General features: G+C 69.8%; 3 protein-coding genes across 3 annotated transcripts in view; 2 read left to right on the forward strand and 1 right to left on the reverse strand.

Annotated features, from left to right (window-relative positions):
* CACNA1A (calcium voltage-gated channel subunit alpha1 A) overlaps positions 1-12,805 on the reverse strand; it is a 32,054-nt gene extending 19,249 nt beyond the window's left edge. Inside the window, exons 1-19 of the mRNA XM_075025071.1 lie at positions 12,519-12,805; positions 8,449-8,554; positions 7,953-8,092; positions 6,079-6,170; positions 5,841-5,993; positions 5,205-5,392; positions 4,484-4,587; positions 4,289-4,404; positions 4,145-4,202; positions 3,937-4,028; positions 3,292-3,501; positions 3,105-3,217; positions 2,426-2,538; positions 1,981-2,112; positions 1,770-1,842; positions 1,559-1,676; positions 1,403-1,470; positions 1,205-1,311; positions 26-760 (exon numbers count right to left, since the gene is read on the reverse strand). Of these exons, the coding sequence (XP_074881172.1) occupies positions 26-760; positions 1,205-1,311; positions 1,403-1,470; positions 1,559-1,676; positions 1,770-1,842; positions 1,981-2,112; positions 2,426-2,538; positions 3,105-3,217; positions 3,292-3,501; positions 3,937-4,028; positions 4,145-4,202; positions 4,289-4,404; positions 4,484-4,587; positions 5,205-5,392; positions 5,841-5,993; positions 6,079-6,170; positions 7,953-8,092; positions 8,449-8,554; positions 12,519-12,805 (3,005 nt within the window). The remainder of the gene's footprint in view (positions 1-25; positions 761-1,204; positions 1,312-1,402; positions 1,471-1,558; positions 1,677-1,769; positions 1,843-1,980; positions 2,113-2,425; positions 2,539-3,104; positions 3,218-3,291; positions 3,502-3,936; positions 4,029-4,144; positions 4,203-4,288; positions 4,405-4,483; positions 4,588-5,204; positions 5,393-5,840; positions 5,994-6,078; positions 6,171-7,952; positions 8,093-8,448; positions 8,555-12,518) is intronic.
* Positions 12,806-18,721: 5,916 nt separating this feature from the next.
* YJU2B (YJU2 splicing factor homolog B) lies at positions 18,722-21,443 on the forward strand. The gene is given in 12 exon segments (XM_075025083.1): positions 18,722-18,804; positions 19,165-19,209; positions 19,331-19,384; positions 19,499-19,581; positions 19,710-19,765; positions 19,910-19,970; positions 20,065-20,207; positions 20,285-20,457; positions 20,550-20,688; positions 20,783-21,058; positions 21,061-21,193; positions 21,195-21,443. Coding segments are annotated over 11 exon segments (1,218 nt in total). The 5' UTR covers positions 18,722-18,804; positions 19,165-19,206; the 3' UTR covers positions 21,292-21,443.
* Positions 21,444-21,585: 142 nt separating this feature from the next.
* Positions 21,586-24,863, forward strand: MRI1 (methylthioribose-1-phosphate isomerase 1). Its single transcript, XM_075025084.1, has 8 exons — positions 21,586-21,721; positions 21,807-22,048; positions 22,653-22,822; positions 22,914-23,090; positions 23,162-23,386; positions 24,068-24,198; positions 24,579-24,634; positions 24,724-24,863. The coding sequence occupies exons 1-7, from the start codon at positions 21,590-21,592 to the stop codon at positions 24,609-24,611; spliced, it is 1,110 nt and encodes a 369-aa protein (XP_074881185.1). The 5' UTR covers positions 21,586-21,589; the 3' UTR covers positions 24,612-24,634; positions 24,724-24,863.
* The last annotated feature ends 2,837 nt before the right edge of the window (positions 24,864-27,700 follow it).

Raw genomic sequence — 27,700 nt, forward strand, 5'->3', positions numbered from 1 at the left:
AGGGGGTCCTGCCCACCCTGCTCACCTCCGCCGCCGGTGCCGCCTCTCCTTGTCGTCCCGCTTGCCCTCGCCATCGTAGGCGGCCGGCGCGGCGTGCCGATGCCGACGGCGCCGCTCGCCATCCCCGTGCTCCCCGTCCCCCTCGCCCCGCGCCGGCCGGCTGCCCTCCCGGTGCCGTGGCCGCCGCTCTGGCCGCCCACCCTCCTCGCCCTCCTCGGCCGCCCGCCGGTGCGCCCGGTGCCGCCGGTGCTCGCGCTCGGGTTGGGGCGAGCCAGCCCGGCCGTCCCGGCTGCCGCCCGGCCGGTGCCGGCGCTCGAGGGCTTTGAGGCGCTCGGCGTCGGCGTAGGCGCGCTCCTGGCTGGGGTCCCGCTCGGGCTCACGGCTGCTGCTGCGGGGCCGTCGGCCGTCGGGGCCGGGGGGTTCCACGGGGCGGGGGCCGCCGGGGTCGGGGTAGCGCGGCTGCCGGCGGAGCTCCTCGGCACGGGGCTGGCCGAAGCGGGGCTCTATCGGCGGCTCGCCGGGGCGCGTCTTGTTGGTGTTGTTGTTGCGGTTCTCCTGGGGGTCCACCACCAGCGGCCGGTCCAGGTGGGTCTTCATGTCGGGGCGCAGGTGGCGGGCGTAGGGCACCTTCCAGCGCTCCTCGGGGTCCAGCTCGCTGTAGAGGGCCTCCCGGCTGGCCAGCAGGTTCTGCTTCCGCAGCTCGCTCGTCCGCTGCTCCCACACCGACTTCGAGGACTTCTGGTTCTTCTGCTGCTCCTTCCTGCAGCGGGGAGGCACAGCCCACGTCGGGGGAGCCTGAGGTGTGCCAGGACGGAGCCGGAGCAGAGATGGGATGGAGACGGGATGGAGCTGAGGATGGAGCCGGGATGGAGGTGGGATGGAGCTGGGATGGAGCTAAGGATGGATCCGGGGAAGGAGTCAGGATGGAGGCAGGGACAGAGCTGGGGATGGAGACAAGGATGGAGTTGGGGATGGCAGCTGGGATGGAGCTGGGGCCAGGGACGGAGCTGGGGATGGGGACAGAGACAAGGACGGAGTTGGATGGAGCCAGGGCTGGGGACGGAGCTGGGGATGGAGCTGGGGACGGAGACATGGATGGAGCCAGGAATGGAGCTGGGGATGGAGACAAGGACGGAGCTGGATGGAGTCAGGGATGGATCCAGGGATGGATCCAGGGATGGAGCCGGGCACACAATGTACTTACATGGTGACGGACATGTTGGCTGCAGAGAGCGGGCTCACTTCGGCCACCTCCTTCGCCTTCTGCAGTGCCAGCTTTTGGTTGGCGGCTTCTTCCTCCTCCTGCTCATCCTGCAAAGCCCAGCGCCGTGTCCAGCCCAGCCCTGAGGCCACAGGTGATGGGCTGGGGTGGCCCCGCCTCGTCCCCAACACCGGTCCTTACCTTGGTAAGCTCCTGCGCGTTGGCGAGGTTGTCCACCGCGATGGCCAAGAAGACGTTGAGGAGGGTGTCTGGGTGCCCCGTCAAGGCAAAGTGGGTCCCAGCACATCCCTGCCCTGGCCCAGAGCCCCCCAGGACCCCCCAGCACCCTGAGGATACAGTTGCCAAAGAGGGTGAGGACGATGAAGTAGACAGAGAAAACCATCCCCCCCTTGACGCCGCCCTGAGATTTGATCCCGTCGTACATCACCGCATTCCAGTCTTCGCCCGTCAGGATCTGGGGGGGAAGGAGCCATGGGGGCAGCAGGGACCCCTCCACCGGCACCCCACTTCCTCAGGAGCCCCAGGGAGGGGACGGGGGGGTCCCTACCTGAAACACCGTCATTATTGCTGCTGGGAAAGTGTCGAAGTTGGTGGGAGGGGTCCCGTCGTCAAAATTGAACCTGGGGGTGGGGGGGAATGGTGGGAGCCCCACCCCAGCCGGGTGCCCCCCAGCAGGGGCCTGGGGGCACAGAGATACCCCCATGCTGGGGGGCCAGGGTGACCCTGGGGGGGGCCCCATCTCCTGCCCAGTTACTCACTGTCCCCCAAAGAGCTGCATCCCCAAAAGGGCAAAGACGACGATGAAGAGGAAGAGGAGGAAGAGGAGGCTGATGATGGACTTCATGGAGTTCAGGAGGGAGACCACCAGGTTCCTCAGGGAAGCCCAGTACCTGCCAGGGCAGAGCCAGGCTGCAGGGCCGTGGGGGGACCAGGGCCATGGGGGGACGAGGGGATGCGAAGGGACATGGGGGTGATGAGGGGACACAGAGACGGCGAGGGGACGAGGAACAGCAACTCGGCACCCAGGCACCCCACGATGGCTCCGTGCATCCACACGCTCACTCGTGCTCACGCTGCCCCCGCGCTTGCAGACCCACAGACACGGACAGACCAGCGGACAGACAGACCGACGGACAGACGGACCAACGGACAGACGGACAGGCGGATGGACAGAGCGTCGGCACCCGACCTGTCAGCACTTACTTTGTGACTTTGAAAATGCGCAGTAACCTGAGAGCTCGTAGCACGCTGATCCCGAAGGATGTTCCCGGCTTCACAACAGCCCAGATCACCTCGAAGATGCTTCCGATGATAACCTGGGAGTGGGAGAGTGTCTCCGTCCTGTCCCCATCCCATCCCTATCCTATCCCCATCCCTATGCTGACCTCTTCCCCATCCTCATCTTGTCCTCATCCCTTCCCATTCCCATCTCCTTCTCCATTCCGTCCCCATCCCCATCCCCATCCCCATCCCAATCCTATTCCCATTCCATCCCCATCCTATTCCCATCCTGACCCCATCCCATCCTGTCCCCATCCCCATTCCCCCCCATCCTGTCCCCATCCCCATCCCCTCTCCATCCTGTCCCCATCCCTGTCCCCATTCCACCCTGTCCCATCCTCGTCCCTATCCCCATCCTGTCCCTATCCCCATCCCGTCCCCATGCCCATCCCATCCTGTCCCATCCCCGTCCTCATCCCCATCCCCATCCCATCCCCATGCCCATCCCATCATGTCCCGTCCCCATCCCGTCCCCATGCCCATCCCATCCTGTCCCGTCCCCATCCTCACCCCCATCCCCATCCTGTCCCCATCCCCATCCCATCCCATCCCATCCCCACCCCATTCCCGCCGGCAGCAGCCGAGCCGGGGCCGGACTCACGGCACAGTCGAAGCAATTGAAGGACGAGTGAAAGTAAGGCCGCGTCCCCAGCCCGTACATTTTTATAAACATTTCGGACATAAAGAGTCCCAAGAATATGAATTCTGCATAGTCTGGGGGGGAGAGAGAGTGAGGGGGGGCTGAGGGCCGGGTGGGGGGGTGTCCGGCGGTGGGGGGGGGCACTCACAGAGGAAGTCGGAAAGCCAATCTGGCTGGTCGTAGTGAACGATAGCAACACACAGGGTGTTGAGCGCTACCAGACTGAGCACGGTCCAGTAGAAGGCCTGAGTTTTCACCATGCGGCGGATGTGGAAGCGCATCCTCCGCTCCCGCTTGTGGAAGAAGGTGGCGTTCTCCAGCTTGGCACTTTTGAGGCTGGCGCGGGCGAAGGGGGAGCCTGCGGGGCGCGGGGGGGAGCCCCCACCCGTCACCCCATCACTCACCATCCCCAAACTGTCACCCATCACCCCCCAGTCATCCCCACCCATCACCCCCCAACCTGTCACACCATCACCCACCACCTCCCCACCCATCACTCCATCACCGTCACCCCATCACCTGTCACCCATCACCCCCCCACCCATCACCCCCCAACACGTCATCCCCCCCACCCATCACCTCCTCACCCCATCACCCACCGCCTCTCCACCACCACTCTATCACCAGTCACCCCATCACCCGTCACCCCCCAACCCGTCACCCCCCCCCCATCATCCCCCAATGGGTCATCCCCCCCTACCCATCACCTCCCCACCCCATCAGCCATCACCCCCCCAACCCATCGCCCCCAACCCACCGCCCCAAACCGGGGGCACCCGTGCCCCCCACCCACCCACGGAGGAGATGTCGGCCAGCTGCTCCTCGGCATCCTCAGGGCTCAGCAGGTCCGTCTTGCTCTTCTTGATGGTGGCCCTCCGGAGAGCTCCCACAGGGGCGAGGGGCAGAGGGAGGCGGGCATCACCAGGGGGTCCCCGCCACGACACCCCCACCCCGGGGTGGCCGCCCCCCCTGCCGGGGCGCACGCTGGGGCAGGGCACTTACCATCAAAGGGGTGCCGGGGCTCTCCCTCCGTCTCGTCCTCCGCCAGGATCACTTCTTCTGAGAAAAAAGTGGGGAGTTCAGTGGGGTCGGGGGAGTGCGGGTGTCCCGGGGGGGGGGGCTGGGGGGGGTGTCACGGCCCTCACCCGCCTTGGAGATCCACTCCATGTAGCCGTTGAGCTCCCGCTCGATCTGCTGCTGCCGCCGCAGCTTCAGGAACGCCCGGCGGTTCTCCACCCGCTCCCGCTCTTTGGCAAACTCCCTGTGGGGCCGGCATCAGTGGGGGGCCAGGGTGGGCACCCCCCTCCCGCTGAGGCCGCCCCCCCCGCCCCGCCGCTTACCCAGACAGCACCCCCAGCACTAGGTTCAGCATAAAAAAGGAGCCGATGATGATGAGAGGGATGAAGTACAGCCAGTTCCAAGTGTTCCCTGAGGCATCGTTGCTCTAGGGGGGGGGGGGGAAGGAGGGGTCAGGGGTGGGGGGGTCCCGTGACCTGGGGGGGGCACGGGCACAGCTTTGTTTTGGTGGCTGGATATAGGCCAAGGGACAGAGTGCACCGCAGCAGCTCCGGCGTCCCCCCTGGGGGCTGGCAGCACCCCAAATCCCCTGGCCATGCTCCCCACCCCACGCTGGGACATGGGAGGGTGGGCCACGGGAGGACACATGGTACCAGAGGGGGGACACGGGGGGGCCAGAGAGGATGCAGACCATCCCTGCAAGGCTTGGGGCTGCCAGCAGAGGGGGGGACCCCAGCACCCTTTTTTTGGGGTACCCTCCTGCTCTGCAGCAACCCTTCCCTCTGCAAATCACCTCCACCTTTTTGGGGGCGGGAGGTGGGGGCTGCATCCCATTGTCCTCTATCCCCGTGCACCCCGCAGGGTCGGAGCATGGCAGAAGTGAGCAGGGACCCCCCCCCCCCGCCCACCCCCGAGACAACTTGGGGACCCCCTCAGGGACTGGCGAGCCCTCAGGGGACAGAAGACGGCTTCAATGGGGAAAGAGGGGACCCTGCGGGGGGGGACACACACAGCGGTGCCCATTCCCGTGGCGTCAGGGCTCACATAGTAGAGGAGGTCTGTCCACCCTTCCATGGTGATGCACTGGAAGACGGTCAGGACGGCGAAGAGGATGTTGTCGAACTGGGTGATGCCGTAGTTGGGGCCCTCCCAGTACTTCTTGCACTTGGTGCCGTTGGGGCAGATCCGGGCCGGCTCGTCCGTCCCGCAGGGGACTTCCACCTTGATCTCGTCTGGGAGGAAGGGACGCAGATTTGGGGATTGCTCCTGCCCCCCCAACCCCCCAAGCCCGGACCCCCTGTCCCCCCCCCCAGGGCTGCATTCACCCAGGAGAGTTTAGAGTCAGGGGGTGACCCCCATGGGGCTGCCAGACCCCCCCGTCGTCCCCCCCGCAGCCTCCTTCAGGCCCCCCCCCCCCCCATGGTGCTGACGCGGCTGCCGTGCAGAAATAGCTCCCGCCAATTAACGGCATCTTCATCAGGGGAGAGAAGTAATTAGGCCGTTCCATATCGGGCGCGGGCCACGGGCCCAGGGAGATGGAAGGGGGGGGAAGGAGCCAGCCCCTGATCCCAACCCCACGGCGGGCTCTGAGCCCTCCCTAGTGGGGAAACTGAGGCAGGGCTGGGGGGGGGGGGTGGGCAGGGAGGGGTAGGGGGGGTTTGGAGGCGGGGGCAGACCTACCCGTCACCAGGTCGAAGCAGGTGGTGTGAAATTTGCCCATATAAAACTCTAATCCTATGATTGCAAAAATGAGGATCGCGAAAAACAGGAGGAGGCCGATCTGCAGCAGCGGGATCATCGCCTTCATGATGGACTTCAGGACGACTTGTAAACCTGCGCCAGATGGGGCTGAGCAGCCGCGGCCCCCCCCCGAAACCCCCAGGCCCCCCTCCCCCCCCCGGACCCCCCAGCCACTCACTTGGGATCCCCGAGACCAGCTTGAGGGGCCGGAGCACGCGCACGGCTCGCAACGTCCGCAAGTCAAACTGGGAGCCCACGGTGGCCAGGATGCTGCGGGCAAGAAGGGGGGGGTCAGGGGGCAGGGACAGCCGGCACCCCGACCCAGCCAGGGCCGCCAACCAGCCGTGCCACTGTGGCCACCAAGAGCCACGATGTCCCAGCATGGCCACCCGTCCCCCATGGACCACCGCATCCCAGCGTGGGACGTGCCCCCCTCCATGGGCTGTGCCATCACGGCCACCAAGAGCCGTCACATCCCAGCGGAGCCACACATCCTCCACGGGCCACCACGTGCCCCACGGCTACACCGTCACAGCCACGGCGAGCCCACATGTCCCCACCACACGGCCACAAGCCCACGGCCATGCCATCACAGCCACCAAGAGCCCCCACGTCCCAGCCGCACGGCCACGTGCCCACGGCCGTGCCGGCAGCGCGGGCGGGAGCGCTGGGCTATATTTAGCCTCTCCGGGCTGAACGCGGCAGCGCTGCCAGTGCTGATGCTGGAGCAGGGCCCGGCCTGGGGGGTCGTAGCCCCCGGCCAGCACCAGCCCACAGGATCCCCCAGGACCTGGGTGACGGCGGGGGGTCCCAGGCACCTGGATGCACCCCAGGGGTTCATTGCCAGCCCCCCGGCCCCCCCCCCCCCCGATGCTGTGGAGGGTCCCTTCCTGCTGCCCGTCACAACAGCAACCAGCCGGCCCCATTCATCCCCATCTCCCCCATTCATCCCCATCACCCCCATTCATCTCCATTCATCCCCATCACCCCCATTCACCCCGCTGGGTCCCCCCGAGTTCATTCATCCTTGTTGCCTCGGTGACGCCGCAACTCATTCACAGGGGCTGGGCTGGGGCTGGCGGGGGGCAAGGGGGGAGCAGGGGGGCAAACTGGGGAGCAGGGTGCAGGGGGAGCAGGGTGCAGGGGGGAGCAGGCAAGGAGCAAGGGAGGAGTATGGTGCAAGGGGTGCAGGGGGAAGGGGGAAGCGGGGTGCAGGGGAAACAGGGTGCAAGGGGAGAGAAGGGCATGAGGGGAGCAGGCAAGGGCAAGGGAGAGCAGGGTGCAGGAGTTGGAGGGGAGCAGTTTGATCAGGGGACCAGGAGGCACGGGGGGAGGAGGGTGCGGGGTGGGGGGGAGCAAAGGAAAGCAGCCAAAGAGCAACCCCTGATGTAGCCGAGTGCTCGAGGGGCCACGGGTCATGTACGTCAGAGACTGGGCTGTCCCCTCCAACAACAGCCCCACTGCTCCCTGCCTCAGTTTCCCCACCAGCTCTCCTGGCAGGAGGGTGAACACAGGACACACAGCAGCCATCAGAGGGTCTGGGGCTAGGGTGCCATGGCCGGGGGGGGCAGCTCCGGGCCCGGGGAAGTCGGGGCTGCCACCAAAGCGCCAGCGGCAGGCGCGGGTGCTGGGCCGGTGAGTGGCGGCATGGGGAAATATTGTGACAGCGCTAAGAGGCACTTGCTGCCGCTGGGGAAGCGGGACGAGCGCCGCAGGCGATAATTAACGTCTTGCCCGGCCCTGGCCCGGCAGGCACTGGTGACACCCGGGACTGCCGGCGGGTGCAGCCCTGCACACACAGAGGCCTCGCACACGCGTGTGCGTACACGCATGTGCATGTGCACACATGTACGTGCACACACATCCTCTGCACACACGTGCTCCACCACGCAGGCGGGGTCCTGCAGCCTGCACGCACACGCGTGGGTCTGCTGCACACGGGGAAGGGCGCAGGGCTGACACGTGTGTGCACAAGCACACAAAAACCCTCTGCGGGGGGGGGGGCAGCGCACGTCCCCCCATGTCCCCGGGCAGGTGGGACGGGGACCTCACCCGGTGAGGACGACCACGAAGTCCATCACATTCCAGCCATTGCGCAGGTAGGAGCCTTTGTGGAAGGCGAAGCCCAGCGCGATGATCTTGATCCCCGCCTCAAAGCAAAAGATGCCGATGAAGTACGGCTCCGTGTCGTCCTGGGAACGGGGACAGGCGTGAGGCCGCCGGACGGGGGACACGGGGACACCCCCCCACACGCATGCTCCCAGCCCGTGGGGCGAGGGGGCATCCGGGGCAGCCGCTGGCCCCATCTCCCCTCCACCCTCTCCAGGTGCTGTGAGGCGGAGGCGGCCGCCGCTCCCGGCATGGCCCAGATTCCCAGCAAAGAGGAAACTGGGACGCCGGCGGGTCCGGGGGGACCAGGAGCCATGGCCATCGGGTGCCGGGTGTGCCGGCTGTGTGCGGTGCAGGCTGGCAGCCAGCCCCGGTCCTGCCACCCACGCCAGGGTGGTCGGGGACCCTCGCCGGAGCCCCCCGCCGACCCCGCGCTCACCAGCCGCTCCGACATGGGGGTCTTGTCCTCGTCGGGCAGGTGCTGCTCCAGCGCCAGGACGATGCAGTTCGCGATGATGGTGGCTAAAATCATGTATTCAAAAGGAGTGCGGCCGAGTCAAGGAAAACCCGGCTGGGCCGAGCCCGCGGGGGCCTGGGGTCCCCCCCAAACCAGGCTGGTTGGGGAAACCGAGGCAGGAGAGTGGCCGGTGGGATGCCCAAAGGGAAGGGGGGTTTGGGACCCCCCCGCGCCGGCGGCGGTTGGCAGCGGAGATGCAGGCCCGGCTGCCACCAGCGCCCACGTGCTCCGCGGCTCATTAATTTCCCCATCAAAGGCGCGACCCGGCGGCCCCGGCTCCTCGGCACGAAGCCTCTCGCCCGGCGGGAGCCGGCGGCGATCAAAGCGCCTCGGCGACAGCGGGACCCGGGGAGACCTACACGGCACCCGCCCGGCCCCGCCGGCTCCCAAGCAAGGGTGCCGTCCTCGTGCGGTGCCACTGCCGGGACCCATACACATTTTGGGGTCTGCGTTCCGTGAGCGCATCCCCTATCCCAGCCAGCGGTGCCGGGGTGCGGTGGCAGCAGGTGTGGGTGGGTGGCAGCGGTGGCAGCTGAGCATGGGCTGGGGCAGGCCGGGGGGGGTTCGAGACACCCCGTCCTGCAGCCCTGTGGCAAGTCCTGCGCCACATTACGTGGCCACCGAGTGGGACACCCCGTTTGTGCCGCCAGACCCGTGCAGCCGGCGGGTGCTGCAGCCCCCGGGCGCACCAGCAGAGCTGCCCCATGACCAGAGCTGAGGGCTCGGCTGAGGTCACGCCAGCGGCAACGACAGACGAAAGATGGGACCGGATCCTGCTCCCCACCCTTCCACAGCGCAGCCAAGGTGTGGGGAACGGCCGCTGGCCCTGCTGCCTGATGCGGCACAGCTATCCGGCATGGCTATCCAGCATGGCACGGCTATCCGGCCTGGCACAGCTATCTGGCACGGCACGGCTACCCGGCAAGGCTATCCAGCATAGCACAGCTATCCAGCACAGCTATCTGGCATGGCACAGCTTTCCGGCACAACACGGCTATCTGGTACGGCTATCCGGTATGGCTATCCAGCACGGCATGGCTATCCGGCATGGCTATGTGGCCTGGCACAACCATCCGTCATGGATATCCATCACAGCCCAGCTATCTGGCCCGGCACGGTTATCAGGCACAGCTATTCAGCACGGATATCTGGCCTGGCATGGCAACGTGGCATGGACATTTGGCACGGCTGTGTGGCCTGGCACAGCTATCTGTCATGGCAGGGCTACCCGGCACAGCTCGGCTGCCTGGCATGGCTATTCCACTTAGGCATCCAGCGTGGCACAGCTATCCGGCACGGCTATCCGGCACAATACGATTATCTGGCACAGTTATCAGACACAGCACAGCTATCTGGCATGGCACGGCTGTCCAGCACAGCACGGCTATCCGGCACAGCTATCCGGCACAGCTATCCGGCACGGCACAGTTATCCGGCACAGCTATCTGGCACGGCACAGTTATCCGGGGCAGCACAGCTCTCCGGCACGGCCATCCAGCACAGTACAGCGATGCAGCACAGCTATCTGGCACAGCGCGGCTATCCGGCACAGCACGGCTATCTGGCATGGCTATCTGGCACAGCACAGCTCTCCGGCCGTGGGGACCCGTGCCCAGGGCCAGCTCTGCCCCCCGAACCAGGGCACAGCCTCCCCGGGGCAGCCCCGCAAGGGTCAGGCAGCGCCCGTCGGCCCCCCGCACCGTGCCAGCCGTGAGCGGGGCCGTGCCACCACCCACCACGGGGAGCTGGAGTGCGGGTGCCCAGCGGGACGGGCTTTGGGTGCCGTGGGAGAGTGACCCCCCCGGCCAAACGGAGCCCACCGCCTCCTCCCACCCGGGCCGTCGTGACAGCGGGGGAGGCTCCGCACGCCCGCAGGATGGGGCCCACAGGGGCTCGGGGTGGGCGGCGCGATGCATCACCCTCCCCGGCCCCCGCTGCGCCCGCCGGCAAGGCTGCCCTCGCCCTCAGCACGCCAGCACCCTGACCCCCCCCTCCACCACTAGCCCCGCTCCCGCCTCGCCGCCAGCTCCGGCCACCCGGCTGGACGTCAGCGCCGGCCACCGACCCCGCTGCGACAGCAGCCGCCTTCGCCCGCCGCTCCTCCGCCCTCACCCCCCCCTCCGCCACCACGAAGCCCCTTCCCCGCCACATGGCACGGTGACCCGGTTTGCACGCGGCAGCGGGGACGCCCTGCTCGGAGCCAACGGCAGGGCCTGGCACGGTGGGGCTCGGTGTGCCGGGTCCTGCCCCCGGGATGCTACAGCCACCGCCACGGTGCTGCCGGCGGTGCCCGTCCTGCTGCGGCACGGCATGGCACGGCACGGCAAGGCCACGCACCGGCAGATTTGCTTCCACGCAGCAAACCGCCGCCCCCCCCGCCCCGGGATTTGCTCGCAGCACCGTCCCAGCACCGGCAGCACCGTCCCCGCACCAGCAGCACCGTCCCCGCACCGGGGCCGACATTTCGGTGCTGCGCCGGACGCATCCCCCCCCGCCGCCCATCGCCACAGCACCGCGGCTGCGGCGCACATGCCCAGTGGGGCACCGGCAGCACCCGCTGCCCAAATCCTCCCCGGTTTTGGGGGGGGGGGGGTTTCCCCAAAAAGCTCAGGGGAGACGCACAGCCGGTGGACCTGGCGGCGAGCCCTCGGCAGCACCCCAAAACCGCGTGGTGGCCCCCCCAGCCCACACAGGGCCCTCACGGCCGTGAGGAGTGGTGACTGTGGTCCTTTTTGGGTGCCAGTGGCCCTTTTGGGGCCACTGCTGCCGGCTGAGGGTTTTGGGGTACAGGAAGGGGGGGAACGGGCCAGGAGGTAGCCAAGGGCAGTGGGGCCGGAGCTGCAGCCCCGCAACGATGCCCCAAAACAGCCCTGTGCCCCCAAACGCGCCAGTGGATCAGCCCTGGGGGGGGGGCACAGACGCCTGGGGACACCCCAAGTCTGGGGGAACCCCAGGGTGATGGAGACGGGCTCTGCTGGCACCGGGGGGGGATGGTGGGGCTGAGCCCAGCGCCGAGGGGTGCAGGGACATGGGGATGCCAGGTCAGGCCCACCCCCCCGCAATGAGGGCACTGGGAGACACTGGTGCAATGGGGTCCCCCTACCCCCAGCCCCCCAGGATAAGCTGGACCCCCCAAACCCACTGGGCAGGGACTGGCATGGGGGCACGGCCACAGGGACGATGGAGAGGGGCTGGGTGCAGGAGAGGGGGCCGGGGACAGGGCATGGGGCAGGGGACCCCAGCATGGGGCTGGGGACAGAGGACAGGGATGCAGCGTGGGGATAGGGAGCTGGTGCAGGACATGGGGACGAGGACCCCAATGCAGGTTGGGGGAATGGGGATGTGGTGTGGGGATGGGGACCCCAATGCGGGTCAGGGGGATGGGGACATGGCGTGGGGACAGGAACCCCAATGGGGGTCAGGGGAATGGGGACCCCAATGCATGTCAGGGGAATGGGGACATGGTGTGGGAATGGGGACCACGATGCAGGTCAGGGGGATGGGGATGTGGTGTGGAGACGGGGACCCTGATGCGGGTCAGGGGAATGGGGATGTGGTGTGGGGACGGGGACCCCGATGCGGGTCAGGGGAATGGGGACGTGGTGTGGGGACGGGGACCTCATGCAAGGTAGGGAGATGAGGACCCCAATATGGGGATGAGGAGCTGGTGCAGGATGAGGACGTGGGGAGCTGATGCAGGACGTGGGATGGGAACCCCGATGCAGGTCAGGGGGATGGGGACGGGGGACGGGGAGGTGGCGCAGGGCAGGGAAGCAGGGTCCCCAGCGCGGGGACAAGGAGCAGGTGCGGCACACGGGGATGGGGACGGGGACGTGGCGTGGGGACGGGGAGTCGGGCGCAGGGCAGGGGGATGGGGGACCCAATGCAGGGCAGGGGGATGGGGACGTGGGACAGAGACCCGGGGGCCCGGTGAGCGGCTGGCATGCCGCGGCCCCCCCCCCTTCTCCCCCCGCCCCCCCCCCAAAGGATATGGCCATTCGGTGATCTTTTTGGCGTATTTCCTCACCACGTTGTCCTCGCTGAAGAGGAAGAGGGAGCGGTTGACCGTCAGGCAGTTCTGCCGGACGGGGATGGGGTTGTAGAGAGCCATGGTGCGGGCTCGCTGGGCCATCGACTGCTTGTACATCCTCTGCGCCCCGGGGGGGCCGCCCTGCCGCGGACCCCCCGCTCCCCGGCCCCCCGCCGCGGCCCCGGGGCCTCCGGTCCCGCCGCCTCCTGCCCCGTAACGGGCCGGCACCTCGTCTCCGAAGCGAGCCATCCTGCCGAGAGCCGCGGGCCGGGGCTTACGCTGCTGAGGCCGGCGCCGGCGAGGAGCTCATCACATCCCATGGGCCGCCGCCGCGGCGGGGAAGGGGGGGGGGGGGGGGCCGGGGTCCGTCCCGGCCGGGCCGGGGGTGGAGGTCGGGGCGGGGGGGGGTGGGTGTCGCTCAAGCGGCGGGGCCGGCGGGAGCGGGGACCGGCCCGAGCATCCTTCCTCTGAGCCCCCGCGGCGGGGGCCGGCGGGTGCTGCCCCCCCGCAATCCGGCAGCGGGGGGGCGAGGGGGGGGGCGGCACCCCCGGCGGGGCGGGGGGGGTCCCGCCGCTGCGGCTGCCGGTACGGGGTGGGGGGGTGCCGAGGTGCCCCGATGCAGCAGCGGGGCGGGAAAGGGGGGGGGGGGGCGGCGGCAGCTCCCCCAGCGCGGCGGCCCCGGCTGCGCCAATGGGGGGGGGGGGGGCGGGAAAAAAAAAAAAAAAACGCGCCCGGTCAGCGCGTCCCGCCGCCCCCGGCAGCCGCCGCCGAGGCAGCCCGGAGCATCGGCGGGAGGGGCCGAAATTTGCCCCCCCCCCCCAAAAAAAAAAGCCCCCAGCGCCCAAAAGAAAAGCGGTAAAAAGCGGCGGCGGCGGCGGCGGTGGGGGGCGGCGCTGCGGGGGGGGTGTCCTCGTCCCACCCCCCCACCCCCCCCCCGGCTTCGGGGCTCGGTGGGGCCGGGCGGGGGTCGCCGTCAGCCCCCCGGCAGCAGCGGGGCGGCGGGGCCCATCGGCCCGGGCTGCGGCAGAGCCTCCGCGCTCCTCCTCCTCCTCCTCCTCCTCCTCCTCCTCCTCCTCCTCCTCCTGCTCCCCCCCCGCCTGCCCGCGGGGCTCTTCCTCCCCCCGCCTCCTCCTCCTCCTCCGCCGCCGCCGCCGCCGCCCGGGTTAGGGCTAAAACGAGCGCGGGAATGGGGGGGGGGGCACGGAAAGGGGGGGTGGTGCTGGGGGTGCAGCACCCCGGGGGAACGTGTCCGGCACCCACCGGGCACCCGGCACCGGCAGGACGGTGTGTGCGGGTGTGCAAAACCACGAGCAAGGCGGTGCGCACGGGTGTGCAAAGCCCGGGGCAAGGGTCTGCGGGACCACGGGCACGGGTGTGCGCGGCCACGGGCAAGGGTGGGCTGCAGGACCACGGACAAGGGTGTGCAAAACCGGCGGCAGGACGGTGTGCGCGGGTGTGCAAAGCCGCGGGGTAGGGTCTGCAGGACCACGGGCAAGGGTGTGCACAGCCACGTGCAAGGGCGCCCACAACCACGGGTGGGATGGCGTGCACGGTGTGCAAAGCCACGAGCAGGGTGGCGTGTGTGAGCGGGCAAAACCAGGGGCAGGACGGTGTGCACGGGTGTGCAAAGCCATGAGCAGGATGGCGTGCACAGCCACGGGCAAGGGTCTGCAGGACCACGTGCAAGGACGTGCACAAGCACGGGAGGGATGGCGTGCACGGGCGTGCACGACCTTGTGTTAAGAGCGTGCAGGACCACAGGCAGGATGGCGCGCGCAGGCACGCACAAGCAGGACGGCGTGTACGGGCGTGCACGACCACGGGACTGATGCACACAGCTGCGTGCAGGACAGCGTGTGAGGGCGTGCAGGGCCGCGGGCAGGAACAGCGTGCACGGCCACAGGACCAACACATGCCACAGGACAGCGTGCGAGGGCGTGCGCAACCACGTGCAACGCTGCGCACGACTGCAGGGACAGGAGCACGCCCAGCGTGTGAGGCTACGCATGCCCATGGGCCCAAATGCGCACAATCGCGTGCGAGACCCCGTGCCCGACCGCGTGCGAGTCCATGCACACCTGCACGGCCCCGTGGCCAACACGCGTGACCACAGGCGTGACCGCATGTGCGATCCTCGCACGGCAACACACGTGGCCACGTGCGTGAGGACGGGTGGCCGCCGGCAAGGGCGGTGGCAGGGCCGCGGTGCCCTCACCCCCCCCGTCCCCCCAGACCCTCCCGTCCCTACCCCCCCGTCCCTGTCCCTGCGGCCAGCTCCTCTCCACAGCCCTGGCATTAATTCATTAACTGGGGCTTTAATTACGCAGCCGCCCTGGTTAAGGAAGCCGGACCTGGCTGCTGGCGCCTGCCTCAGTTTCCCCACGGGGAGACCCCCGGGGTCACCCCAACCCCATCCCTGGGGTGTGCGGGGGCACGCCGCGGCCGGACTCTGCCGGGGCTGGGGGGCCCCGGGGAAAGGAGGAAGGATGCGGGGGGGCAGCGGCAGCACCGTGGGGTCCCCCCGAGCCGCGGCTGCCCCCCCCCCGGCGCGGCGGGAAGTAGGTCGCCCGGTGCCCCCCAGCCCCGTGCCTGACGTCAGGGCCCTTTGTCCGGGCAGCGCTTTTGTCCCGGCACCGCGGCCCTGCCACGCACCCAGCTCGGTGCCGCTGGCGAGGGGCGAGGGGGGCGGCTGCGGGGGGAGTGGGACCGCGGCCCCCCGCCTTCCCACCCTCCTGCACCCCGAGTCTGGGGGGAATGCTCAGGGCTGCGTCTCCATCACCCCCGGCATGGGGCTGGGGTGAGGGGGGACAGAGCCCCCCCCCCCCCCCCCCACCGCAGCCCCCCACCCAACACGGGGCAGCTTTGCCGTTTCAGGCCCTTTTCCCCCCAAAAAGCGTCGCCCTGCGCCCCCCACCCACAGGCGATGCCAGAGGGCGTGCGGGGAGGGGTGACAGTGCCAGGCTGGAACAGGGCCACCGTCCCTATGCCCACCTGTGTCCCCCCCGCCACCAGCGACCCTGGGGGAACCCCCTGCAGCCCCCCGCACCCCCCAGCTGGGCCACGGGCCGGGCTGTGCCGGCGGTGCCGGGTTGCAGCAGCCCTTGGTGGCAGCGCTGACTCCGGCCGAGCCGCAGATGCAGCGAGGAACCGGAGCCAGGATGGGGGGGGAGCTGGCAGGGTTGGGGGGGGGACCAGGGCTCCAGCTCTGCTCCCCGTCCCCACTGTCCCCGGCCGTGGGGATGTCACCCCAGGCACCGAGTGGGCGCCAGGGGATGCACCGAGCGTGGCTGGGTCTCAGCCCTCGTGGCAGGCGTCGAGCTGGGAGCGCTGCCGGCCCCACGGCCACGGCGCTGCAGCCATGGCCCTTCCCCAGCCCCACGGCCGGGACGTGCCCCCCCCCGGGGACCATCCCCACCAGGATGGGGGAGGACCCTAAGTGTCACCTCCGAGTAACGGGGACCCCAAAAACACCCGGCGAGGGTGGACTGGGAGGACCCTCTGCCTTCCGCACGGCTTCCAGCATCACCCGGCACACGCGTGCGCGTGGCCTCACACGCGTGTGCACGGCCCCACACACGTGTGCATGCCCCGGGATGCGTGTGCGAGGCCTGATGACCGTACCGGCCCGGCACGTGTGCATGCCGCGGGCAGGCGCGTGCTGGCAGGGTGGAGCGGGGGGGGTTAACACGGGCAGCTCTGCCAGACTCCGGGCTCAGCACTTTCCCGCTTTCCCTGGCTGTATGCCGAAGCTGGGGGCCAGCGCCGGAGCGGGTGCCAACACCACCCGTGTGCCCAGCTATGGGGACCCTGGCGCGGCTCCCCGCTGTCCCAGAGGGTCCCGGACCCCTGTGGCCAGCCCCAGCTCGGTGGCACAGGATGCGGCCCCAGGCCCTGGCCTCGTGCCCCCACGTGCCCTGTGCAGATGGGCATCCCGTGGTGCCGGCAGCCGGTGCGGGCACTACCGGGCACCACGGCCCCTTGGCCCCGCGCTGGATCCAGCCCCGCTGCCAGGGCGGCCAGAGGGGGTTTCTCCAAGGCCAGGGGGGGCTGGAGGCAGCTGGAGGAGGGAAAGGCTGGCACAGGGGGCACGGGGGAGGACGGATCTGGCCCCAAAGCGGCCGCGCAGCAGAGCCGGGATGCCCCGGCCATGCCAACCCGGTCACCCTGCTGCGGTTGCATCCTGCACCGCCTCCAAGTTCGGCACCTCCAGCTCCGCAGCCCTGGCTCATTTCCCCCCAGTAGAAACCCAGTGCTGGTGCTTTGTCCTCGGTGGCCGGATCCTGCGGCCGCGCGTGTGTGTGTATGTCCCCACACCAGGGTTGGGGAAGCCGGGGGCTGCCGCTGCTCTCGCTGCCATCCCTGCAGCGAGCCAGGGCTGTGCTGGGCATCGGAGATTTGCAAAGCTCAGCACGTTCCTGGCGCTTTCGGGGACAGCAGGAGCAAAGGGTCCCGGATCGGCCCCAGCACCATGATCCGGCTGCGGGGCAAAGCTCAGGGTGGCCACCCACTGTACCACATGGCTCCTGCCCGGCCCTGGGGACCGCTGGAGCTGCCAGGAGCCCACCCGGCCAGAAAATTCATTTTTGGGACACGAGGGGCTTCACTGGGCCAGGCCAGGGACACCGTGAGGTCCTGCTGGGGCTGGGGTGCAGTGCAGGAGCCCCCAGCTCCGTCCGTCTGTCTGTCTGCCCGCCAGGGCACAGCGGGCACGGCGGGTGCATAGCGCTCGTTAGCGTTTCCCTGTGATGAAGCAGCTGCCGCCCGCTGCGGCCAGGAGCTCATTGCCGCCGTGATCAGAGGCTACCGGGGCCGCGCTGGCGCCCGCTGGGGCACGGTGATGGTGGAGGTGGGTGTGTGGGGACGGTGACACGGCCATCCCCATGGGGACCTGAGGACCCTCGTCATGGCAATGGGGACGGGGACACCGCCATCCCTGTGGGGACCCTTGTCGTGGTGATGGGGATGGGGACCTGGCTGTCCCCATGGGGACCCAGGGACCCTTGTCATGGCTTTGGGGACGGGGACCCACACCCTGGGGACGGGGACCCACACCCTGGGGACGGGGACACCTCCATCCCAGCCTTCTCCTGCCCACAGGCAGGGGGGCTCGGGGGTGTCCCTACATGCCCCTCTCCCCCCAGGACCCCCTATCTAATGTCCCCGAGAGCCACTGACTTGGCAGACGTGAGCTCGCTGCCTGGGGAGGGGGGGGACCCAGGGTCTGTTAAAGGGGCTTGAAGGGAATTAATGGCTTTAATTAAACTAGGCAGCACCCGGGGTGGGGCTGGGAATGGGGGGGCCCAGGAGCCAAAACCCCCAGGCAGGGATGGGCTGGGGGATGCCACTGCCTGAGCCCCCCGGGAAGGGGGGGACACAGACCCACAGTTACCTGGGTGGGACCTCGGTGCGAGGCCGTGTGTCCCAGCAATGTCACCGGGACGCAGTGTCACCGGGACCGGGGGTCACCCCGCTCCGACCGTCCCCCGGGGGGGGGGGGGGGAGCTGGGGGGCCCGGGCCAGTCCCCTCCCACCCATTTTGGGGGAAAGGGGTCAGCTGCCATCCCCCTAAACAGGCAAAACCCGGTCAGCATTGCCGCGACCCCCTCAGTAGGGCTGTGACCCCCGTTAGTGCGGGTGACACCTCGTTAGCGCCGAGGGGCAACTTGAGCCCTGGGTCCGGGTCTGGGGGGGGTCAGCCGGGGGTCTGGGCTGTCTCCCCCCGTTCCCGTTTTACCCGTTATTGGGGGGTTTTGGCGTGGGGCGAATGCATGCCGGGGGGGGTGGGGGTGTGTGTGTGTGTACACACGCGTGTGCGTGGCGCTTCCCTCGGCGGCTCTGGTTGTCACGGGCATCCATGGGGCTGGTTGCCACGGGCCCCGGTTGCCATGGCAGCCGTGGGTCGTGGTTGCCACACGGGCAGTCGGTGGTCCAGGCTGCCGCGGGCCCCGGTTGCCATGGGCGGCCGTGGGTGCCGTTGCCATGGGCCCCGGTTGCCATGGGCCCCGGTTGCCATGGGCGGCCGTGGGTGCCGTTGCCATGGGCACCGGTTGCTATGGGCGGCCGCAGATGACGGCGCTGCGGCGGCGCAAGCGCGGGGGCGGGGGTAGGGCACGTGGCGCGCACTGCGCAGGCGCGGGGCTGCGGGAAGGGCGGGGGAGTCCGGGAGGGCACGCCCCCTTCCGGCGACCTAGATCATCGCCGAGTGACGCAGCGGAAGAGGCGGTGCCTGAGGAGCGGAGCAGGAAGAGGTCGGTGGGGATGGGGGGGGGGCCAGGGCCGGTGTCCCGTACTGGGAGGGGTGTCCGTCTCCCAGTACGTACTGGTGACCAGCGACCCCATATTGGGAGGGGTGTCCGTGTCCCGGTACGTACTGGAGACCCTGTACTGGGAGGGGTATCCGTGTCCCGGTATGTACTGGTGACCAGTGACCCCGTACTGGGAGGGGTGTCTGTGTCTCGGTGACCCCGTACTGGGAGGGATGGCTGTGTCCCGGTACGTACTGGTGACCAGTGACCCCCTGCTGGGCAGGTGTCTGCATCCCAGTACAGACTGGGAGCCTCCTAGCCAGCCCCCCACCCCTGTGACAACGACTCCTTGTCCCCCCCCAGGTCCTGGCTGTCCCAGTCCCGCAGCACTAGAGACCCTTCGCCATGGTGAGTGGGGCCGGACGCTGCCGTGGCTGCGCCGGGGCCACCGTGGTCACACCGGGGCCACTGTGGCCGCGCCGGGGTCCCCGTCTGGCTCTAACACCCCCCGTGTCCCCCCCTCAACCAGGGTGAACGCAAAGGCACGAACAAGTACTACCCCCCTGACTTCGACCCGGCCAAGGTGAGGAGCTCAGCAGCGCTGGGGATGAGGACACCCGGCTCCAGGTTTGGGGGGGGGGGGTCTTGGGGGGGGGAGGTAGGCTTGCTGACCCCGCCTCTGCTTCCCTCCCGGCAGCATGGCTCCCTCAACAAGTACCACCATAGCCACCCGCTGCGGGAGAGGGCCCGCAAGCTGTCCCAGGGCATCCTCGTCATCAGGTGAGGGGATGCGCGGGGCTGGGGAGACCCCGAACCCTCCCTTCCCCTGCGGTGTGCGTGCGGGGGCGCTCGTGCCACGTCCCCCGCAGCTGCGGTGACGGCCCCGCGCCGTGTGTCCCCCTCCCCAGGTTCGAGATGCCCTACAACATCTGGTGCGACGGCTGCAAGAACCACATCGGGATGGGTGAGTTCTCCCGCTGGAATCGACCTCCTCTGAGCTCCTTCCCCCTGCTCCAGTGTCACCGGGGCTCCGCAGTCCCCGAATCTGCGTGCCCTGGATGCGGTGGGGGTTCTGATCCCCCCCCCCCAACCCCATTCTCCCTCACAGGTGTCCGGTACAACGCGGAGAAGAAGAAGGTCGGCACTTACTACACGACGCCCATCTACAGGTGGGTGCGACAGCCACGTCCCCATCCTTCCCCCCTTGCCGTGGGCAGCCCCGGGGCGCAGGGACCCCCACCCTGACCCTGTCCCCCTCCCCAGGTTTCGGATGAAGTGCCACCTCTGCGTCAACTACATTGAGATGCAGACGGACCCGGCGGGCTGCGACTACGTCATCGTCAGTGGGGCCCGGCGCAAGGAGGAGCGCTGGGACATGAAGGATAACGAACAAGTCCTACCCACCGGTAAGTCCCGGTTCCGCCGGCAAGTCCCAACCCTGAGAGGGACATCCGCCAAATCCCCTTGCTGTCCCCTGTCCCAGAGCGGGAGGAGAAGGAGAAGCTGGAGACGGACGCCATGTTCCGGCTGGAACACGGCGTGGCCGACCGGGCGACGTTACAGCGAGCCGTCCCCACGCTGGCCAGTCTGCAGGAGGCCCAAAGCGCCTGGAAGGATGACTTCGCCCTCAACAGCCGGCTCCGGAGGCACTTTAGGGTGAGCCCAGGGAGGGGCTGGGGGGGTTCTGCAGCCCCCTCCCCTACCCGGCCAGGGAGGTTGACAGACCCCTTGTCCCCCTCCCCACCAAGGAGGAGAAGAAGACGCTGCGGGAGGAGGAGGAGGAGGCGGCGGCGCTGCAGGCAAAGGCCGGCCTGAGCATCCCTCTGGTGCGGGAGTCGGAGGAGGACCGGCGCCTGGCCGCGCTGCTCAAGTACCACAGCCCCGACTGTGCGTGGGGGGGCTGGGGCGGGCGAGGGGGGCAGCGAGGGCCTCTGGCCCCCCACCCCTGTGACCCCCAGCCTGTCCCTGTCCCCCTCCGCAGCCTACGAGGAGAAGCAGAGGATGAAGCGGACAGAGATCTCCAGCCGCTCCTGGTTCTCCCCGGCCACTGGCGGCAGAGCTGGCGAGGCGCTGCGGAAGCTGGGCCTCGGGGGGCGAGCGCTGCGGGGCCGAGGGGGCCCCCCTGCTACCCTCACTGGCCTGGGCATCGTCCGGCGTCGCTCTGGAGAGGGGCCCGAGGGGCCGGCGGAGCCCGGGGGGCCGGAGCAGGGCGAGACGACACCCTGCAGCCCCCCCGCACCCGCCAGTGAGCCGCAGGGAGGGGCCGAGGCCGGGACAGCCGTCCCTGGCACCCCCCCGGCTGCCCCGTCCACCTCCCTCGTCGCCGACTATTCCGACTCCAGCTCCGAGGCGGAGAGCGCCTGAGTGGCGTTTTGGGGCTGGACCCCCCTCCTCCCGGCTGGTCCCGGGGGGTACCTGGGCCCCCTCCCCACCCCCACGCTCCCCCCCTCCCCGTGTAATTTATATGCACCCCCCTCGCCCCGACATTAAAAGCTGTTGGCAGCACGGGCGCAGTCATGTCCCTCCGCTCCTTTGTGCGGCCGCAGCGTGAGTTACCTCCCCCCGCACAGCATGGGACCCCTGTGGGGACAGGGCTCCGGGGTGGGGGCAGCTGGGGGGTGGGTTGTGGTCCCCGCTGTCATTCCCTGAGCTCGGATGTGGGGGGTCCCTCTCTTGCCCCCCCCCCCGACCCCCCCGTCACTCCTGGCTCTCCCCAGCCAGAGTCTGGGCCAGGGCAGGGGTGGCGGAGGGGGGGGCAGGAAGCACCGGCACGGCTTCCGGCACAGCCATGAGCCTGGAAGCCATCCAGTACCGCCGCGGCTCCCTCTCCATCCTCAACCAGCTCCTGCTGCCGGAGCAGCTCCGCTATGAGCCCGTGGACAGCGTGGAGCGCGCCTGGGAGGCCATCAGGGCCATGGAGGTGAGCCGGGGGGGGGGATCAAGGGACCCCCAGCCTCCCCCGCCCCATCCAGGGATGGCCACCGAGCCGACTGCCGTGCCCGCAGGTGCGGGGGGCCCCGGCCATCGCCTTGGTGGGGTGCCTGAGCCTGGCACTGGAGCTGGAGGCCGGCGCGGGGCCGGCGGGGGACGCCACGGAGCTGGAGGCCTTTGTGGACGAGCGGCTGCGGTTCCTGCTGACGGCGCGGCCCACCGCCGTCAACCTGGGCCGTGAGGCTGAGCGGCTGCGTGCCTTCACGCACCGGCGGGCCCAGAGCCCCGGCGTCACCGCGCAGGGCCTGCGGGAGAGGTACGGGGGGGACAGGACACGGGGTCCTGGGGAGGGGGGCGCATGGAGAGAGGTAGGGGAGATGCTGGGGTCCCCTGGGGGGGATTTGGGGTGTGGGATCATCGTGGAGAGTGGGATTTAGGGTGTCAGGGTCCCCCGGTGGGGGGATTTGGGGTGTTGAGAGAGGTGGGGTGGGGTCCTGGGGGGATTTGGGGTGCTGGGACAGGTAGGGGGTGGGACGCTGGGGTGCTCCAGGGGGGATTTGGGGTGTAAGGAGAGGTAGGGTCAGTTGCTGGGGTCCCCCAGAGGCCGTTTGGGGTGCAGGATCTCACAGAGATGGGAATTTGGGGTGTGGGTGTCCCCTGGGGGACATTTGGGATGTCAGGGAGATGCTGGGATCCCCTGGGGGCATTTGGGGTGTTGGGGAGTGGTGGGGTGGGATACCATGGTCCTCCTGGGGGAGGGGATTTGGGGTGTGGGATCTTGTGGAGCGGGATTTAGGATGCTGAGTTCCCCTAAGGGGGAATTTGGGGTGTCAGGAGAGGTTGGGCAGGGTGCTGGGGTCCCTCGGGGGGTTGTGGGGTGCCAGGGTGGGGGGTTCGTATGCCCAGGTTCTCCCCCGCAGCATCATCGAGCACATCGAGGGGCTGCTGGAGAAGGACCGGGAGGACAACCGGAGCATTGGGGCGCACGGGGCCCGGCACATCCTCCAGCGCGTCCCCGAGGGCGGCGTCACCCTCCTCACCCACTGCAACACCGGCACCCTGGCCACCGCCGGCTACGGCACCGCCTTGGGTAGACGGTGGGGGGAGCCGGTGGGGGGAGCCGGGCAGTCCCCTCCCCGGAGCGAGCACCGGCCCTGACGTCCCCCCCCTGTTGTCCGCAGGCGTCGTGCGGGCGCTGCACGAGCAGGGCCGGCTGACACGGGTGTTCTGCACCGAGACCCGGCCCTACAACCAGGGCAGCCGGCTGACCGCCTTCGAGCTGCTGCACGACCGCGTCCCCGCCACCCTCATCGCCGACAGCGCCGCCGCCGCCGCCATGCGGGACCGTGGCATCCAGGGTCAGCAAGGGGGGATCGGAGACAGGACTGGGGGCGGGCTGGGGACCCGCTGACTCTCGCTCTGTCCCCAGCCGTGGTGGTGGGAGCTGACCGGGTGGCCGCCAACGGGGACACGGCCAACAAGATCGGCACCTACCAGCTGGCGGTGGCGGCGCGGCACCACGGCATCCCCTTCTACGTGGCGGCCCCCACCTCGTCCTGCGACCCGGCCCTGCCCGGCGGTGCCGACATCCCCATCGAGGAGCGGCCGGGCCGGGAGCTCACCCACTTCCAGGGCCTGTGCCTGGCCCCCCAGGGTGGGTGTTGTGTCTGCCCCCGTTCCCCCCCCCCAGCCCCAAAGGCAGCAGTGGGTCCGGGGGGGGGATCCGGGGTAACCCCAGGGTCCCTGTGCCGCCAGGGTGCTGGTGGCTCCAGCGGGGGTTCCCCATACAGGGCAGGTGTGTCCCCTGTGGGCTGGGGGTGTCCCTGCACCCCCCAGGGTGCTCACAGGCCCAGGGAGGTCCCATATAATACACAGAGGCCCATATGGGGCAGGGGGATCCCATACGGGGTGGGTAGGTCGGTCCTATATAACATAGTGCTTCCCATATGGGGTGGGGGGGTCCTATATAAGACAGGAGTGTCCTATATTGGGTGGGGATGTCCCTCTACCCCTCAGGGTGCTCACAGGCCCAGGGAGGTCCCATATAGGGCAGGGGGTCCCATATAGAGTGGGGGGGTCCTATATAAGATGGGGGGGTCCCATATAGAGTGGGTGGGTCTTGTATAGGGCAGGGGGCTCCCATATGGAGTGGGGGGTCCTATAAGGCCTGGAGGGACCCTATATAACATGGGGGGGGTCCATATAGGGCAGAGGGTCCCGTATAGGGCGAATAGGCGCTATATAGGGCGGGGGGGGGGGTGTCCCATCCCTGCTGGGGGGGTGCGCGGCAGGGCCGGTCCGACTCTCTTCCCCCCCCCCCCTCCCCAATCTCCAGGTATCGACGTGTGGAACCCGGCCTTCGACGTCACCCCCCATGACCTCATCACGGGCGGCATCGTCACCGAGTGGGGGGTCTTCGCCCCGGCGGAGCTGCGGCAGGCCCTGGCGGAGCGGGGGGGCGCGGGGGTCAGTAAAGGCCTTCGACCGGGGGAAACCGCTTCCGCCTCGCTCTATCCCGGCATGCCTTGCGCTCCGCCGTCCCGTTGTATCCCGGCGTGCCTCGCGCCCCGCCCCGTTGTATCCCGGCGTGCCCCGCGCAGTGCGGGAACCCGGAAGCGCCGCGGCGACATGGCCCAGGGCAGGCCCAAGGCAGCGGCCAAGCGGCCCGGCCGGGCGGCGGCGGCGGGGGGGACCCCGGCCCGGGGGGCGCGGGGGCCGCGGAAGGGAGGTGAGGGGCGGCCGGGGCCGGGGGGGCGTCCGTGGGGCTGAGGGCTTTGGGGGGGGGGGGGGCGTGAAGGGGGGGATCTGCCCCCCGCCCAACCGCTGACACACACCCCCCCCCCCAGGCCGGACCATCGCCCCCAAAAAGCTCCGTGTGATCCAGCAGCAGAAGCTGAAGAAGGTGAGGCTGGGGGGGGAAGTGGTGCGGGGGGGGGGGTGACGGGTCGTGTGCCCCCCCCCCCCCCTTCTCTGACACTCCCCCCCCCGCAGCGGCTGGAGGTGGGCATCCGGATGAAGATCGAGCGGGAGGCGGTGCAGCGGGCGGGCGCCGGCCTCCCCAAGAAGCTGGCGGTGGTCGCCGCGCCCCCCCCCGCCGCCGGCCCCGCCAAGGGCAAAACCAAGAAGCGCCGGGGCTGAGGACCACCCCCCCCCCTTCTCCCCCCCTCCACGGGACAACACCCCCCCCGAGGCGCCTGGAGGGGGGAAGGGGGCGTGGCGGGAGCTGTCATGAGCGCGTCCGTCCTCAGCCATCGCTGTAATTGTCTAATAAAAGGGGTTTGGGGGGGGCGCGTGTCTCCCCACCCACCCACCCACCCCCGCTGCTGGTGTTCCCCGCGTTCGGCGGGGGGGGGGGGTATCGGGGGGGGCGGCGCCGCGCTCGTAGAGGGAGACAGGCCCCGGGACGGGGGCAGCCCCGGGTGGCGGGTCGGGGGGGTTCCTGAGGTCGGGATCCCGGGGGGGGGGGGGGGGGGGCGGGCGCCGGGGCCGGGCCTCCGGGGGTTCCCGGGGCCGGTGTCGCCGTGGGGGGTCCCGTCCAGCCTCTCCTCCCCCCCCCCCGCCGTTACGCTGCCGCTTTTCTGGCGCCGGCAGAACTTTATGAATGGGGTTCCCGATGCCACGCCCCCTCTCGCCGGTACCGCCTCCCCCTCCTCTCTCCTTGCTCATTGGTGGGCTGCGCAGTGACTGGCAGCTCTCTCCGCCCCGAGGTGATTGATCGAGGGAGGAGCGTCGGTGACCAATCGGCGGGCGCCGGGGGCGGGGGCTGCGCTGCGGTTGGCTCACGCTCCCGCAGAGCTTTAAAGGCGCCGCGTCCCTTTTGGGAGCGGAGCGGGGGGGGGGACGGGACACGTGGGCAAACGCCCCCACAGTCTTTGGGTGGGGCCTGATTGGGCGTGGCCGGTGGTTAAGGCCCGCCCCCTCCCGCGGGCCCCCCCCTCGCCCCCCCCATCTCTGACATCAGGGAAATTCCCTGAAATCGGGCGCGTTTCACAAAGCGCCGCCGGGTTTATTTTGGGAAACAAACAGGGAAAAACGGGGGCGGGCGGGGCCCGGACGCCTGGGTCCCCGTCCTGCCGGGGCGTGCCCCCCCCAACACCCCCCCACCCCCGTGACTCATCCCCGTAATCCCCTCATTCCCGGTGACGCCCCGTGGGGGGGGGGTCCCGGGGCTGCTTATGGTCCCGGTCCCCCAATTCCTTCCTTTTTTTGGGACACAGACACACACCCCACACACCCCCCCCGGGGGGGTTCGGGGTTTCTGCAGTGTGGAAGAACCTGCGGGTCCCGGTGAGCTCGGCCGTACACGCGGGACCCGGGCAGGGCTCCACCACGGGGGGTGAGGGGGCGTCGGGGGGGGTCCTGAGTGTGTCCCAGGGGGTTTTGGGGGACCCCGGGGTGGGGGGTGGGGGCCAGTTCGGGGACCCCGTGGGCCGCCGGCGTGAGGGGCCAGACTCCTGTTCCTGCTGAACTGAGCCAGTTTAACCAAAGCAACTGCATATCAGCTCAGTAGGCACGGGAGGCAGCGCCCGGGGGGGGTCCTGGCGTCCTGGGGGGGTCCTGAGGTCCTGGGGGGGGTCCAACATCTGGGGGGTGACACCCAGGCGTCCGGCCGGGAGGGCACCGGGGAGCGGAACTTAGCCACTGTGAACACGACGCGGGTGCCAACTCTGTTCACAGGTGGGCTAAGCCCTGCCCCACGGCCCCGCGGCCCCCCCCCGAAACAACCCCACCACCCCAACCAAACCCCCCACCCGAGCCCCCCCACCCCACCCTTGGCCCCGTCCCGGCGAACTCCGGCGTCCTGGCTGCGGGGGCTGGCGCCCGTTGGAAATCCCTGGCAATGTGATTTTGGGCGAGATGGTAAAAAATCGCATCGCCAGGAACCCCGGCGGGCGGCAGCGGGGCAAGTGGGGGGGCCAGCGGATGGGGCGGGGGGGGGAGGAGAGCCCCGGGAGGGGTCAGCGATGATCCCACGGTGCGGCCGCGGCCGTCGGCATCGGGTCGGGGCCGGATCCGGAGCCGTGTCCCACCTGGGGAGAGGAGGGTGCAGTCAGCGGTGGGTGCCGGCACCCCCCCTGGGGTGGGGGGGCTGCCCTGGGCACCTCGGGGCTGCCAGCTCCCGGCGCCGGGTCGAGCCGGGTCAGCGCTCCCCTCCCACGGTAAAAATAACCCCGGCAGGATCTGGCCGGGAAGGGGAGAGCGTCCAGGCCGGCCGGGCGCCGCTGTGCCGAGGGGGGGGCACCGCCCCGGAGGAGCCGGCGCGGGCGCGAGCACACGAGGGCTGAGTCACGGTGTGGGCCGGGCCGGGCACGTGCCAGCGCCGGACGGTGCCGTGGGGGGGGGAACGACACGTGAGAGCCGGGACGCTTGTGCAAGGCGGGGTGGCACAGGGGACGGATGCTGCCGGCACGCCTGCCTGCAGGCCCCGGCACACGGCAGCGGCTCCCGGCTGTGGTGACGTCCTTGCGGTGCCGGTGCGGTCTCGCCGCTGGGGACCAGCCCGGTGGCACGGCTCGGCGTGGGGGAGCGGGTACCAGCAGCGTAGAGCGGGTACCGGCAGCGTAGACCCGGCCACGTGCTGCGCCCGGAACCAGTGGCACCGCAGTTCCCCCAGCAAATGCCGAAACGCACCGCTGCCGAGCGCAGGTGTGAAAACGTGTGTCCCCAGCTGCCACCATGTGCCAGCGCCATCCCCACGGCGGGCGGGATGGGCGCTCGGTGCGTGCCGGATCCTTCCCAGCTCGTCCCCGGCCATGGCAGGACCGTGTGGCACCGGCTGAGCCCCAGCAAAGCCCCCAGCAGGGAGGGGATGCGCCGTGGCTGGCACTGCCCCGTCACCGAGCGGGCACGGCCCCGCCGCCCCCGTGTCCCCCAGCGCCATCGGCTGTGGCAGCCACTGGCCCCGGCGATGTCGCTGCGTCCCCCTCGACTGTTGGCCGGCACCGGGACCCCCATGTCCCCTGGTCCC

This window comes from Buteo buteo, chromosome 4, assembly GCF_964188355.1.
Source record: "Buteo buteo chromosome 4, bButBut1.hap1.1, whole genome shotgun sequence".
Taxonomy (NCBI): domain Eukaryota; kingdom Metazoa; phylum Chordata; class Aves; order Accipitriformes; family Accipitridae; genus Buteo; species Buteo buteo.

Excerpts from the sequence above, each read along its gene's own strand:
- MRI1 (XM_075025084.1), top strand. The coding sequence starts at position 21,590 with ATGAGCCTGGAAGCCATCCAGTACCGCCGCGGCTCCCTCTCCATCCTC. Across the intron at positions 23,387-24,067 it reads CCTGTGCCTGGCCCCCCAGG|GTATCGACGTGTGGAACCCG; the intron begins GTGGGTGTTGTG and ends CCCAATCTCCAG. Across the intron at positions 24,199-24,578 it reads CGGAGCGGGGGGGCGCGGGG|GCCGGACCATCGCCCCCAAA; the intron begins GTCAGTAAAGGC and ends CCCCCCCCCCAG.